The following is a 16,783-nucleotide window of genomic DNA, read 5'->3' on the forward strand; positions in this document are numbered from 1 at the left end:
AGTCACCCTTATTTATCATTTAACAGTTTCTCTGTTCGTCTCTAATATTTCTGGTTCCCCTCCTGATCCTACCCTCCTCTCTAGCGTTGCTCTTCTTGCCCAGTTTAGTTTCTGCAGGTTATCCATCACCTCTTATCACTCCCCCTATCTTTCTGTCCGTGGACCCTCCACTCTTCCATACAGTGGTAATGAGCGAACCACATCCATCCATCATACTGTGCAGGTGCCACTGTTACAGGCTTCAGTTGCTGCACCCCATTGACTCGCTGTCTGGGAAACCACATACTGTATTCTATCATACATATCAGTACTCACATATATTATATAGAAAACTTCTTTTCCAGGTATCAAAAGCTCAAACTACCACAGAATCGGTAGTAGAGGCTGGCTCATTTATCCTGCCAGCTTTAATTTATCACAGCTGTGTTCTCGTTAATCATGGCCGGAAAGTAACAAGAAACTGCAGTGGATAGAATACCTCCTTCTTTTAGAGATCGCAGAGATCCAGCGGCCAAGTGACATACAGTAAATCACAAAGCAAACTACATAAGGTAGATGAGAAGTAAAATAACCAAAGCATAATGCTGTACATGGTTAGTGCAAGTCTAGTAAGTCTTATTGATGTCTTGCATTTGTATGGTAGGTCTGCAGCTATTCTGAAGATATGCTTCTGGTCATTTAGAAACTGTGTCACCATGATGTGGTTTGTACGTCAGTGAAACATCCTTGCACAGATATTTCACATTATAAAAGCCTGAACCATCAAACAATTGACAGAAAATTCAAATGTTTTGAAGGAGTGGTTATTATTCCTAATGCCAAATATAAAAAAATAAAAATGCAAAAATCTCTTTGCATGTATGACTTTTGTTTTGATACATTCCAAATGTATTGCAATGTTTTGCCCACATCATCAAAAACATGCAGAACACAACATGTTTTAGGCCTTTTATCAGCAGCAGCAGCAGCAGCAGCAGCAGCATCTTCCCCTAACTGCTCCGTGTCACTTGACTTGACATCCATAATCAGGATATCTTCAATGCAGTACTTTTTTGGCATTTAAAAAATACACACCAAACACAAATTACAGTGTATTTCTCCTCTGAGTTGGTCAGTTTTTACTTAAAATCAATGACCAAAAGACAATTATTATGAAGTGAGTCTTGGAAACATCCAATTAGACATTTAGCATCTCGACACAGCAGGAAAATACAATATAGGCTAAAAATATCTCTATTTCTGCGTTACATATACCTAAATATGTCTATTTTAAACCTTTAATTAGTTTACTTAAATAATGAAAAGAGTGTATGTAGCTTAATGGAATGAAAAATGACCTTGTATATGTGCTGTATCTAATTTGATGCACAAACAAGATTTCACCATAAAAGTTATGAAATATTAAATAACTGTACATTGCTTCAGTCCAGTAAATATTCATATTAAGTATCCGAAACAATGTGACTGTTTTTCTTTTCTTAGCTAAACTTGACCTGTAGGTCACCGATTGACAACCTCCATCTTGGTTGTCTAAATTGAAGGACCTATGCTGGACGAATTTTGTCCCTCTGGTGGATTATCCGTGCGTTGCATGTATATGATTGTATCCATCAGGTTTTTGGGGGGCGGGGGGATGATCACACTGATGATGTAGAGGTCTCTAAAAACTCATGTATCACATATGATTCACTTGGCGTTGCAGGGTTAAAAGCTGCTGTGGAATCGGACAACATGTAAACATGGAGTTTGCATTAACAGGCAACTAAAAGGAGAGCAGATCGAATGAAATAAGATATATAAAGCTTGCCTTTAAAGTAAGCCTGTTTTTAAATAAAGGTCTGGTTCTCCCTCTACTGTTTTAGAATAAACTGAACAAAAATATCACACGTATCTTCCTCCTGTCCGACACTTGAGGCGATATTTTACTAATGTTTTCAGTGGAATCATGAATCTCATCACGGGATGTTGAGGTTTCTGTGGTGAACACATACATTCACAGCGCTCATCACACACAAACACACACACCTCTACCTCATCCCCTCTCTGTCACGGTCAATTAGGCCTCTCATTTCCCGAGTCTCCCGCATCAATTGTGAAGCATCAGTGTTATTTTTCTCTCTCTCACACTCACACAGCCTCGTCCCCCTCTCCTCACCCCTTTCTCCCACTCGCCTCACCGTCACAATCTGATTTGCTGTCTCGTCTGATTTACTTCAATTACCCTCTCTACCAATAAGCTCGTTTGCATTTTGAGTGCCTTTTTGTCACATCACGTGACATCACCGCTCGGCTTTCCAACAGTGTTTTAATTATCCGGTTTTTATTAAACACCCTGGGGTTGAAACAGATTTGATCTTCTGTTCTGCTTCATACATATTTTGTCTCTTTCTCACAGTCCCAACTTTTCAACTTGCAGCCCCGCATTAAAACAAAAGAGCTCTCCCACAACTTCCTCCGAAGCCTCATCTCCAAGGTCGTTTCTCAAAATAATGACAAAGGCATTTTTCTGGGATTGCTGCGAGGCGATCTTTATTTCCCATTACAGTAGAAATATTGCCGTGTTGTAATTAGCCTTTGTCTGGCTTTCCTGTGTTATTCATCCCAGGGATTTGACTTGGACCTCCGCTGCAGCTCGCTCTGAACGGGAGCTTTATTTTAATAAAGGCTCCGGCTGCTTGGAGCCACGAGCGCACAAGAGGAGTAACACAGAGAGAAGAAGATATTCTGTGAAAATTAAAGAATGTACATAACAGCCTCCGGCACTGAATCCGTCTCTGTCAAGGCTAACCTTTAATTACTGAGCCCACTGGCAGAGCCAGCCGGGCTCTGATTGATTTTTCTTTTTCAAAAAACATGAACATGAAAGGAGAGTTTTAAAAGTTGAAGGTGTGAGGTCTGAATGATTGATCAGTAATGGGTGTGTGTGTGGGCGCACAGTTGGGGCTTGTTTTGTTTATAGGGAAAGTTCACCTAAATTAAAATTAACAACTTTCTCACTTACTTACAGAATAATGCTCTGAGTTTCTCTTTTTTTGCCATTTTCACAATAAAAACTTACCAGAAAATTACACACCAGAACTTCCATCCATCCACCGTCAACCGCTTATCCTGCGTACCGGGTCGTGGGGGGGGGGGGCGATCCACACCAGAACAAAGCAGCTTTAAAACAAAAGAAAAATGGAAGCACAGTTATGTACTGAATTTTGTGTGTGTGTGTGTGTTACGTGTCACCGTATGCGTCGGCGTAATGATAAACTGCCTCCGTGATGTTTAGCTCATGTGTCACATTCAGGCTACTCTCATTCCTATTAAGCTGGTAATTGGACTTTGAGCTGCCGATGGATGACTTAAAGCATTACCTCATCTCGCAGGTCGTGTGTGTGTGTGTGTGTGTTTGTGTGGCGATGACTCATACCAACAAAGACATCTGGAGCCCCAGATCCATACTTTTCCCTCACCTACCTTCCTCTCAGTCTCTCTAGGAATGTTTTTATGTTCGTATTATTTATTTATAGACTTGCAGTATTTATTATTTATTTTATTTGGTTTGGTTGATTCTTCATTTTGATTAGTTTAGTTTTATTTTGTTAGTCGTTTGATTACAAGTTCACCATTCAAATAGTCTTATTGACCTTTACGAAGGAACTAAAGAATGTTCAAGCTTCATTAACAAGTTTTTGGTTCTGTAACAATTAAACATATTTATAAATGAGCAAGTACAAGTTATTAACAGTGTGTGGGTTATTTGCTTGCTTAAAACAAGAAGAAAATATGCAAGTTGTTGTGAGATGGGCTCTCAGGACAGTTTCCTTTTGTTTTAGTGATTTATTGAACAGAATTGAACAGAACTAATATATTTTTGTACAAAATGATTCTCTCTGTGAACCGGTTTTGTTCTGCTCTCTGCAGGCTACATATCCCACAGCATTTCAGAATAAGAGCATTTTGCCTGCCTGATTTTGTTGACTCGTTCATATTTTGTTAATTTGTTCAGCTGTCCTTGTTCTTTGTGCTTCTAACATAATTAGGTAGGCTACGTAGTTAAACTGTCTTTTCTTAATCTTTTTTTGTCTGTTTTGTTGATGTACAATCGCGAGTCTGCACAGGGTGTTTTATTTTGAAAATCGATGGGATTCTCTATGCCGTTCTGTGTCTGACTTCCTGCCCGGTTCATCTGCTCTGTGCTGCTTGTCGCGGCTTCCGTCAAAAATAGACTGGCAATAAATATTTGTTTTGTTTTTTAAATAATTGAACATCGAATCTTAATCGCAATATCTGGCAGAAAAATCGCAATTAGATTTTTTTGCAGTTGCAATATTTAGAAGCAAATGTTTACATAAATGGATGAGATGAATAATCCAGCAGGCTAACAAAACCAAACATTGCTTGGAATAAAAATCTCTCTCCCATGACTTTTGCCCACACACACCCCGTCACCTGTCGTCTTTCCCTATTCCCCGGAAAGTGAGACATAGAAAGGTCAAGGATATTGCTGCTGTCGCTATTTTGTCTTATTGTAGAGAGAGGTTGGAGGTGGGGGGTGGTGCGTGATAGAATAAGAGAAGAGAAGAGTCCCAGGAGGAGGGAGCTGAAGAGAAAATGGTGTCCACCGCGTGAATGCTGGATGGATTGATATTCTGTTGCTGCTGGTATGTATTGAAGGAGACATCACTGTCAGTCTGTCAGGTCATGAAAACCCCCTGAGAGCTGATGGACACTAACTGCAGAGAGGCACTTGAGTTGTGGACAGCCTTGGTCTATTACTGACAGCTAAACGCGCACACACACATTCAGCCTGTTGGTCCGCCGGTCTCCAGAGGCGTTACCTTCTTGTTCGGGTGTGCAGCCATGCGAGTCCAGAGATTGTCATGGTCCTCACTTCACACCGCTGAAGACGCACACATGATGAAGGACCCCAAGGTCCCGTTAGTGTTTGTGACCACCCTCCTGCCTTTAATTCCCTCTGTGCTCTGGTGGCCTGACCAGTCCTGTCTGTCACATGCAGTCTGGTCAGTTCTGTTCTGTCAGGAGCAGGCAGAGAGCAAAGTCCAGAATAGTCCCACTTTTTGGATCTTTGAATGTGTGATTTTCATGTATAGTCATTACAGAGAGTCTCCATAAACCATAAGGTAAATAAATCCCTGACAGTATTTGGAAAACCAAAAAAGGCAAGGAGATAAATCCCAACCTTTGGGAAACAGATTAAAAAGTCTTTTTTTATCCAGATCGTTGAACGAATCTTTAAGGATTCCAGAAATACCTTCAATATAGCTGTAAGTCCTCACAGGTTTTTGAAAGATTGTCCAGGATTAACTTTCTGAAAAAAGCTTAGCTCTGTCAGGATTATACATGAGAAGCGTAAACTAAAGCTAATTTCTAATGTGCTGTGATTCTTCTGTTTTAAACCTTTTAAACTAACCCAAAAACATTTTTCTGTATCGATACCTTTTCAAAGTAACACTCACCGTTTGCTGCCTCCTGAGGCAACAGAAAGGTCAAACGCACACCGGCCACATGTTGAAGTGATGTTGTGTTTGACAGGAGACGCACTGAAACACTCAATATAGTAACACAGTAATGCATTTCTACTGGACCTAGAAGTTCAGATTGTGTGAGTAGTGGTGCACTTTGTTTTTGTGAAGTTGACGACATGGAGCTTGATGCATGTTTCCGTTGTTGGATTGAATTACATAAGACAATAGTTAAAGACTGATCATTTATGCAGTAATCAGTTAACAAATTTGCATCATGAAGGCTTTAGTGATCCCACTCGTTTCTATTTGTCTGTTTTGTTTCAGTCCCGGGCGCTCGCCTATCTCCTTCGACCATGAGATCGTGATGATGAACCATGTGTACAAGGAAAGGTTTCCCAAGGTTTGTACTGCAGACACACACTTCCTGTGCAGCATAAATCAATTGTGGATATAGAAGACATGCAGGGATCAACATGTTGGAATCAAGTCACAGGATTTGACTTGATTTCAGTGTTTTGAAAGTTTGAGGCTGAAACCCAAATTGTAATCAGAATTTCCAACCAAGACCAGATCTAACTAGACATCCTAGTGATCAAAGTGATCCAAATCTTATTTTTCTGCTCATATGTGACTCAGATCAGTGTGAACAGCCCAAGTCACTTGGAATCTTTGCCAGTTAGGAAAACAAATGAAAGTCAGATAGAGTCTGGACAGTCAGATTAGAAGTCGACCGCAACTCTGGCAACCGTTGACATAATTCTGCGCTAGCGGGATTTGGAAATATGAAGGACGGCAGCTCTCTTTCACCTCATCCTCGTTATCATTTGCTCACAAATTCCCTTTGTTCCAACAAAGAATAACCTTAAAAAACTTACCGTGGATGCTAGCCTCTGTGGCCCCCGTGTTAACTTCCGTGTGCTGCGCGGGACGTCGCATTATTCTTTAGCGCACACGGGTCACTTCCAGGCCGTGGCCAGTCCACGCTGGGATCTGATGTGGGCTTATATATGATATAAATGGAAAAGGCTAAATCACTTCTCGTTGTTAGAAGGCTTTAATTGTAAAGAAGTTTACAGTAGCAACATGTGAAAAAATATGGCTGCTGTCAAAGGAAGGTCAGTTTTACACAAAATTGTTTATTTATTTCTGTGAACGTTATGAAGATGTAATATGCTCTAGGCCATCTGGATGCTTATTTTATCATAGTTTCATGGTGCAGGGAATGTATATTATCTCAGGCGTACAGGCCCACAGATGCAGACATGCATGTCAAATATTCTGTTTTTAAAAATGTATTATTTAGTGTGAAGGGAATTACATTAATATATAACATTATCCTGTGCTCATGCAGTTTTTGGTCACGTATGTTTCTCCATGTGTCTGGTATGCGTGTACCTCTTCAGTGAGTCATCCCTCTCCCCCCCTCTAATTGCCTCCCCACCTCCTCGCCTCCCCTCAGGCGACAGCTCAAATGGAGGAGCGTCTGGCGGAGCTGCTCTACTCCTCGGCCCCGGATAAGGTCTGCCCGCTGGCCGATGGGGTCCTGAGCTTCATCCACCATCAGCTGATAGAGCTGTCCAGAGACTGCCTGGAGAAAAGCAGGGAGGGCCTCATCACCTCCCGCTACTTCTACGAGCTCCAGGAGAACCTGGAGAAGCTGCTGCAAGATGTAAGTCCAACAGTTTATTCACTGCCCTGCAAAAAAAAAAAAAAGCAACTTTTATTTCCAATCCGGTTATGAATTCAGCTTTGAACGCAGAAAAAACTCTCAAAAGTAGCCATATACGATTGTGATCCACTATCCTTGCAAATTGATTATACTCCTAGAGTATTTAAAGATAAAAAAAATAGTGCTTCTTTTGGAGATGAAGGGCAATACATTAAAACAAACAAAAAACTTTAAATAGTAAATATAAATAATTTAAAGTAAACTGTCCAAAGAAAAATAATTTAGCCCCTCGAGATGGAATATTTGAAGAAAGGATATATAAGTTTTAACAGCTACATGGCAAGGCAAGTTTATTTAGAAAGCACTGTTATAACACAGTGGCTGTTAAAAGTCCTTCACATTTGGCATAAAATGCATTAAAACAACATTTAAAAGAAAATACTCAAGGAAAAGAAAGTAGAATTGAATTTTATTTAATCTTCTGTAGCCCTGATGGATATTAAGAAAATGTTTAGATAGAAGCCAAATAGAGGCAACTCCACAGTTATTTATGTCAAAATTATCTACCAAAACACAAAAAATAGCTCCCAGCCAGATCAGATAATGTCCATCTGTCTGTGTAGACCTCTTTCACAGCAGACATTTTGACTTGTCCCAGCAGGAAAAGCACCGGTGTTAACGTTAACAATGGCTCCATTCCAGACGTTTCTCATTAAGTTAGCACCAGGACCGTTAAACTGGTAAACTTAAGGGAATGTAGCCGTTAACAATGTTATATTCAGTATATTATATATATATTTGTCACACTTTCCAAATAACAGTTTGGCTGTGTCTGAAATCCGTCCCTACTCACTGCTAACATGAGCTCTTCTAGTCAGCTGAACACATGTCAGATTTGTCAATCAAATACAAACAAATGTGAAGAATAGCTTTCAGTATTACATCAATATTTGAGAAGGTTTCTGTGGAATAACTTAGGATCTACACTGTTTTTTTTAATATCCTGCAAACCCTAAAATAAAGCAATTCCATGATTTCTCCTGTAACTCATCGAAATGTCTGCTGTGTAAAACAAGTCTATGCTGGACTTCCGATGAACACATCATGACTATGGCAGCTCCCCGGTCACGCTTGGTTTACCTTGGAACAACTCACGGCGTGACGCGCTCCTTCGTCCACTCATCATGGTCACAGCCGTCCTCGCCGCGTGATGTCACGCGGAGGCACAAAGACTCCGGCCCAGTTCAAACACATAAAAGTCCCTCAAGCTCTCGCATTCCTTCACACACACTCGCTGTGTTTATTCCTGACAAACAACGGTGATTTGCTTACCAGGGACAGTTTCTGTGTACTCGTGCACGTATTTCTATGTGTGTGAATTTAGAAATGTAGTTACATGTGTGTGGCAGTGGTGACATCTCTATTAGATCAGTTTTCCAGTGCCTGGGGGGCGGGCTGCTCACATTATGGCTCCCACCGGCCTCTTATTGACCTTCTGTTCTACTGGGACACACAAACTATCTCTCAATCTTAGAAACGCACGCATATATGCAGGCGAGCACGCACACACACACTCACATCCTCCTCGATTTTAATTTCACACTCCAGCGGTCACCGGGGGCTGACAGATGACTCTCCCAGACGAACAGGAGGGGTGAAGGAGGTGCAGTCGGAGGGGTTTTGGGATGGGCGGGGATTCCAGGGGATTCCTCTTTTTCTGATTGGCCGGCGGGCTAAGAGAGGGAGGTGGGGGTGGCGGGTGTGGATGTACGTGTGTGAAGCCTGTTCGAATGCTTTTGGGAGGGCGTGAGGAACTGGACTTGAACACATCTGGAGAGGCGTCAGACACCGAAGCTGCAATGCGGGGCTGGCTGATGACATCACTGATTAAGCGGCGTTAGGATGTGGGGTTGTTTTTTTTTTTTTTTGGCAGGCGGCCAACTGCTGCAGCAGGTGGAGCAGACCTACAGAGGAGAAGATGAGGCTGTGAGCAGGTGGACGGAGGTGTGAAAACAGCCTCCCTGCCTGCTGAAATCCCTCGTTTTTGCGGTTTGTTTTGTTTTTTTGGTGGAAACATGTCTCGCGTCTCGTGGCAGAGGAGGCTGGAGGAGGAGGTGCTGGAGGAGGTGATGAGGAGGAGCGAGTGCAAGGTGTTCACTCACAGCTGGGAGGAGGAGGAGGAGGAGGAGGCAGACGCGGACTTTACAGTTGAGTCAATTTCGGTTTGATTCGGTCAAGCTTTATTGGCATGCTGAAACCTGTTCACATTGATGATGATGATGATGAAGACGACGAGCCTTGTAGCTTCTCCGTAGTTTCCGTCAAACCCGAGGGCAGATTGAAGCGCGTTAGCTAACTCCACCAAGTTGACAGGAAGTGCTGTGTAGCGAGTGGACAATCCTGTCCTGATATCAAACTCACTCTAACTTTGAAATCACTTTCAGCTCAGGTTTGGTTTCAGTTGACAGTCCTTAATTCTTATTATTTCATTCTAATTTACCTACTTTAAAAACAAGCAGTGTTTGTTGTAGCTTGGTTTTGTAGGTGGCATGACCGCTTTAAATGTATTCAATAAAAATAACTGAGCGTGTTCCAGAGGTCGATGACAAACACATTCATTATTAAATCTTCTTGTAATCAGTGAACTGCTGTGGCTGCTTTATATGTAGCTTGTTAATAATTTAGACTTTATAATGAGTCATCGGGCCATTTTTACTGGTGGTATGACAGCGGGATATATTATATTTCTGAAAGATTCTTCTGGATCAGTTAATAATGAAGTAGTAAGGGAACAATATGCTTTTAATAATACGTTTAAAACTTGTATTTTTTTCATGTAGTGCCTTTTAGGTGTTCTACTTGAAAGGATGCCCATAATTAGATTTACCTTTTAGGCCATTAAGGCCTGATGAAAGGTGCCTTCACTGCTTTTCTGTGTGAGTTTAGTTCATCTAACTTGCTGGGTAGTTAAGGTGTCGGCTCACTTTGCCTGTTGTGTCAGGCAAACCCTTCTGGACGGTGATCTAATCTTGTTTCTTTATGCTTATATATTCGCTCAGTTCACCCAAATCACATAATAAATAAATGAATTTCACTATTTATTTTGCCCTTGTGGTATCAAACACTGTGGTCTCAAACAGGGGCGGTAATACGGATCATTTTTAATCTATTATATATTTATAATTTATTATGGTAGATGCAACTTTATGCGATGTTTTCTGAAAATTCAATTGCACAACCATTTATAGAAACAAAATAACCAAATGTCAAAGAGATTTTAAAGGAACATGCATCTTGGAAATTGCAGTTAAGGAAAATCTCTTGACAAATTTAAATCATCTGACGGTAAATACTGTCACACATCGGCAACCTTCTGCCTCCCTAATTCAGTGGAAGTGAATTTATTTTGGGGAAACATCGAGGAATTATTTGTATCATTCCACTGGTTCTGGTTTGACATGTCGGAGTCCTTCGCCTTTGTCCTCCTTGTTTATCCATTCCTTTACTCATCCATCCGTTCTTTGTCCTCGTGTCATGACCCCATTACAGCAGCTCGCAGGAGGCCGACTCACTTCACCTCCTTCCGTCCTCCTCTGCTCCTGGTCTTGCCTTTTATCTCTCCTCCACTTTTACCCTTCGCCTTCTTCCCTCGAACACTGCTCGTCCTCTCTTCCTCTCCCTCATCCATCCCTGTCACGGGGCCTAAGTGACCTGCCTGGCGGTCACCATGGCAACCTGCATCCAGGCCATCCTCTGCAGGAACCCCTGAGAGATCCCGTTAGACCGCTGTAGGTCACCTGGGGGCGGAGGGGAAGGCAGAGTGCTAACTCAGCTCCGGTGATCTGTCACTCTGAACCTTGAACGTGTTTATCAGGGCTCAGATGCAGCTGCAGACATCTGGTTTTAATTGGCTCTCAGCTGCGCTCAGGTGGAAACATCACCTGTTTGGAGAAAGTGATGAGTTCTCCCCGAGAGGCTACACAATCGGAGACGTCACCTCTGTCCCATTCATGTCTTAGAAAACAAGTTGCTCGCCTGCAAAACAACACGTTTGTTCGCAGAGTGAAAATATGTTCGACTTTGAGCAGCTATCGTTTAACATAAACCTATATTTCATGTTTATACTGACCGACCAGTGAGAAAACTGCTTCTTGTTGAGTCCATAAACATCAGTAAAAAGATCATTTTAACCTGGTTTGGACTGTAACCTGTTAACCTTCTATTAGAGCTGACCCCGAATAGTCGAAGATGCGATGCTTCAATGGGCGGAGCCTGATTCGACTGTCAACCGCACAGTCGAAGCTTTGCAGCGAAACGAGGATCGTGCCATTTTGGCGGTATGGGGGTGCTCAACATCTGATTTTACATAGAACTACCTGTTTTCTCCCAATAAGTTAATATACAGCCTATTACAATATACATTTCAACATTTAATGCTGTAAATAAATATGTAAAAATAATAACACTTAATAATAATAAATGTTTTTAAAGTGCGTAAAAAAATTGTAACCCTAACCCATGTGGAGGCGTAGCGTGGATGTGTGTAGCGGCAGTGGAGGAACATTTGCTGTGTGAAGAGACGGAGCCCCAGCTTCACGTGGGGTGTTGTGCTTTTAATTTAATAATTTATCACCGTTGATGAACCACACATATAACCGGCTACTTGAAATAGACCCGCGAGGAACCGCAACGTGCGTGTAGTTGTCGGCAGCACGGGATGCACACAAAACTCTGCACGAGAGAGAGATAGAAAAGGGTCTTCAAAAAGCCTCAGTTTAGCAGGAAATTTATAGTGTAAGATGAATGAATAGAGACTGCAGCTCTGCAGCTTCTGAAGATGAAAGCGGAGCTACTGTTTTACCCCAGTCGACTATAGGCAGGACTTGACGATTCTGATTTGCCTATGCCTTCTATATATATATCTTTTTACTGAACTATTACAAAATTGAATTAAAACTAAAATGCTTTCACAAAAAAACGTTCACACCTAAAATTCCACCTGGTGGATTTTAACAATCTGGATTATTTCCTACCGTGTATGAAACCCATCAAATGACACAGTAAGCTTTATTGTCCAAAAGTGAGGGCATCAGAATGAAAAATAACTCTCAAAATGCTAAATAATTACACTACATTCACTTTTTCATGGTCAGAGTTTACCAGGAAAAGCCCTTCATACTAAAGCCCAGCTGGTGGTGGATATTTCAGCCCAGCATCCATATATGAGAGTTACTGAGTGGTATGTTTTACAGTGTAAAAATAAACTTAATACAACAGTAAATGCTAGAGTAGTTTTGGATATTAAATTAGTACCAATAACAGCTATAAGCAGCTTCACAAATGTTTAAAATATCTCAAAGTTAAGAGGGGAATAAGACTCAAATATAGAAAGATGTAGACTTAAAACAATAATATGTCAAACTGAAATAAAATACATATTAAATTAAGTCATTTGTGTTTTAAGTTAGCCTTTATTTTAAACATAATTAAAAATAGCCTGTCACCAGACCTTTATCCTTTAGTTTTACTCCAAAATATGCAGATACACTATATATCTGTTAAACTAAAATCTACAGATCACGTCGTACAGTACACACATTGCATACAAGCTGTTAAACCATAATTTCTGTCCTGTGGAGCCACTAGGGAATCTATTTCACATTAGATATGCAGAGCGAATATACAGTCTGCCTCTCGCACACACACACACATACATACAGTGTGACTGGTTAATTAGCTGCTGCACAGTGGGAGTTCGTCCCTCAGCTGTCCATTACTCACCGATCACTGTACAGTCACCTCTCACACACACACACATTTAGTCTCCTTCACGCTTACATATACACACCCTAATGCATATTTAGCGTGCGCATACAGTCCATAGACCCCCCCCCTCTCCAGGTTTCATTACAGTTATAAATAATTCAGGGGGGTTCGGGGCCCCTGGGCCTCCTGCGTCTGTCGGCACGTCTCTGTTGCTGCCAGTGCTTTGTTTATGAGCCAGCACCAGCGCTCTGTTAGCCTGTCTGACACATGCTTACAGAACATACATATACAAACATACATGCGTGCTGCATTCATAAATACATACACACACGAGACTACATGTGCTCACACACACATTAACCGTCCTGAGAATGAAGCATGTTTTACAGTGGGTGGTTTGTAATTGTTACAGCTTCCAATTTGCACACCGACCCAAACACACATACACACACTCCACTTCCACTCCATTACTTTCCAGGGATCAGTGTTTGCTCCAGATGCATTTCCAGTCAGTTACAGTGGATTGCTGGGTAAATTGCTCTGTCTCCACACTGACAGACATTTCACGGTGGATCTCAGGCAGCAAGGCGGAGGTCGTTCTGATTTAGATTACCTCTCAGGTGTCACCGAGGGAGGGACTCCACCAGTCCGTTTGTCCTCAAACTGCTCGTCCAGCTTGTTTGTGAAGGCTTGTTTGTGAAGGACAAACACAATGCAAGAGATGCTCTCTGCACAGTTTCAAGGTCAAAGATGATTTCATGAGGATGAATTATTAAAATTATAATTAAAAATAATGAATCGATGAGGGATCGGTAATCTCCCAGACACCATGTTAAAATCTTCTTTCTTTCTCTCATGCTGCTGAGATAACCTTCCTCCTGTTCTTTTGTTGCCTTTTTGTGTGTCCAGGCTCACGAGCGCTCAGAGAGCGTGGAGGTTACCTTCGTCACACAACTCGTCAAGAAGCTGATGATCATCATCGCCCGGCCAGCGCGCCTGCTGGAGTGTCTGGTGAGAGAAACACTGACAGCCAGAGATCTGACTGACCACGATCATATTGTTGAAACACGCGTGTGCAATGTGAAGCGTGAAGCAGATTAATATTTCCAAAATACTAGTATATAGTTCAGTTTCAAATAGTATATGTACTTAAGTAATTGCTTAAAAGTCTGTTTGCAAATGTTGTATAAAGCCTTGTTTGGCTCCAGAGGTCACAAAACTCCAGAGGTCACACAAATCGCCTCAAGTGATGTCACTTGAGTCAGCGTCGGTTGGGGTTGAAGGCTACAAGTCTGACAAATTTGTCGGTTATTCATCTCTGCTGCATGTTACAGGCTCCAGGCTACATATGCCAATCTCTGACCGAACTGTCATTGGTTCGAGTTGCATTGTGGGTAATGTAGGTTCCAGGTTTGACAAGGAAGAAGAAAGAGGAAGAAGAGTGCCATGTTAAATAAGTGTAATTCTAATCCCCTAACCCTTCTACTTTACTTAAGTTTTTCCATTTTCTGCCATAAACGTGCTGCATTTCAGACGGACATATTGTCCTTTTACCAAACTACATTGCTCTGACAGCTGGAGTTGATAATACATAAAGAATTTAACATATAAGCGTATAAGATATGATGCATTGTTATAGATTAAATGATCAACAGTATAAAGTAGGCCTAGGGCTGACTGTGAAAGTGTCAGGCATGTTTGTCTTATGATAATAATAATTAATATTATTATTATTATTATTATTATCATATGTAGCCATTTTGCTACAGTTCTGCTTCACACAGCGGCTGTGTTTGCGACCTGACCTTTCTTTTCTCCGTGAAAGGAAAGAATTCAGAAAGTTGCGCGGCGCTGCGGGGTGCCCCCAGCTGCAGTAGAGTATGAATGACGCGTAATATTCATCCAGCCAGAGGGAATGATCACGAACCGTTCACAGCGCGTCGGTCGTACTAGCGACACAACCCAGACCGGAGAGGGAGTGGTGCGTACAGGGCCAGGGCCAGAAGATCATGGAGTGACCGGCCCTCTGGCTGGATGAAGTCTGACGCTCCGCATGATCCATGATGATAGAGAAATATAGAAATTGATGGCAATAAAGCATGCTGTCAAAATTTTAGAGACAACTATCACAAATCATGCTTTTAGGGGAGCTGATGTCTTACTGGTTGCTGGTCTTGCTGGTCCTATTAAGGTGAGCTAAGCTCCCCCTGGCTCCCCCCGTAGTTCGCACCCTGACTGTAAACAGGAACTTAATTTCCTCTGCGGCAGCTAACACAATATACGAGGTTAACACATCCAGCCCATCTCACAGTGCTGTATGCTGCACGAACTAAACGTGCCAAAACACACGTTTTACCTGGTAAGATATTTTTTAAGACAAGATAATAAGCGCTTAAACTATTCATTTTTACTACAATTTAATTACTTTACAAACATTTCAGAATTATGACCCATAGCTAGTTACAAGCAAAAACGAGAGGCACGTAAAAAATCCAAATGTTAGACATACGTGTTAAAGTATGTTTTGTTTATGTGTCATGTTGACTTATTGTAGAAAATTAAAGTCCTGTTTACTGAAATTTTTTAATCAGTCGCAGTTGCACAAAGTAGTCTTTGCATGTTAAGCGCACTGCTGCACAGTGGTGTAAATTCTGACTGAAGTCTGTTTGAAAGATTGCTATGAAAAATATGACCAGTATGATCTGGAATAGCTTTTTCATATTGTACAGCTCAACTCCATGCATGGTTAATAAACAATTTAGAGCACACAGCTCCCCAGTGTGAAATTATTCAACCACAGCAATTCATTTATGGACTTCCTCTAAGGCTTCAAATCAGCCTAATGCACAGGCACACAAACATTAACTCCTCTCTGCTGGTAGTGCAGGTTTTATATATGAATAGTTGAGGCTCTTTCTCGCTTAACACAGAGCTCCGTCTGTGTGGGTTGAGATGGTGTACATCTGCGGTCAAACAGGTGAATCCAACCTTGTGTGAGCCCAGAAATGAGACAAGGAGGAGGAAAGTGCAGAGGGGAAAATAGAAAAAGACTGAGTGAAAAGACAGAGGGGTAATTGGAGGGGCAGTGGAGGCTGAGGGGGAGAGGGAGGATAGGAGGGGAGGCTGCCCTGGTGCTCACATTGGTAGTTTTGACTAATCACCTGCAGCTGAAGCTGTGACACCGTACAGGATGGGATTTTTCCTGCAGTATTTATGCATCACAAACAGCAAAGTGGGGGTGGCGGTTGTTGTCTCGAGGTCAGACTGAAGATATGACCTTCAAGACTCCAAAGTTAGTATAACTAACTATAGTTTATTTTCCTTTTGTTGAGCATCAGCTCTGTTTATTGATTGTTTATTATTATTATTATTATAATTTTTAATCTGTTGTATACTGGTGTGAATAGGAAAGAAACATTGTTTCTGTTCTTAAAGGTGGAGTAAGTGATTCTGAAGAAATCCAAAAACCATGACAAGTGCTTTGATATAGAGCAAATAACGACATAGCAAGTAATGTAACTAATATTTGCTTGGTTGTGGGTTTGTAAACTGTCACTGTTAATTGCTGCTGTGACGCTAAGATGAAGCTAACATACAGAGATGCCGGGACAGTCCCAGAGCCACCACAGCAGCTCCACACAGCAATTCTCACAGCTCTCTTGCTTAGTCTTACCTTACTGACACCCACATCATGGCTGGAATAGTGTTATGTGGTGGGGTGCGGGCCACTTCGTTTCCCATTTACAGAGCCATGGCTGTGGATATCACCAGATTTTCTTTTTAGCGCAGGACATATTCACTGAATTTGACAGAAAGACACATCTTTAACCGGATTATAATTGCTTACACCAACCTTTTAGTTGAAATGTTGTTA

At 41.6% G+C, this 16,783-nt stretch overlaps 1 protein-coding gene across 12 annotated transcripts in view; it reads left to right on the top strand.

Annotated features, from left to right (window-relative positions):
• mast2 (microtubule associated serine/threonine kinase 2) overlaps window positions 1-16,783 on the top strand; it is a 205,524-nt gene that overhangs the window by 169,947 nt on the left and 18,794 nt on the right. For all 12 annotated transcript variants that reach the window (XM_038714996.1, XM_038714997.1, XM_038715004.1 and 9 more), the window contains 3 exons: window positions 5,799-5,874; window positions 6,934-7,143; window positions 13,819-13,920. In XM_038714996.1, the coding sequence (XP_038570924.1) occupies window positions 5,799-5,874; window positions 6,934-7,143; window positions 13,819-13,920 (388 nt within the window). The remainder of the gene's footprint in view (window positions 1-5,798; window positions 5,875-6,933; window positions 7,144-13,818; window positions 13,921-16,783) is intronic.

Source organism: Micropterus salmoides, unplaced genomic scaffold (assembly GCF_014851395.1).
Source record: "Micropterus salmoides isolate LMB-PRFRI ecotype aquatic unplaced genomic scaffold, ASM1485139v1 Ms_hic_scaffold_13, whole genome shotgun sequence".
In the NCBI taxonomy this organism is placed as follows: Eukaryota; Metazoa; Chordata; class Actinopteri; order Centrarchiformes; family Centrarchidae; genus Micropterus; species Micropterus salmoides.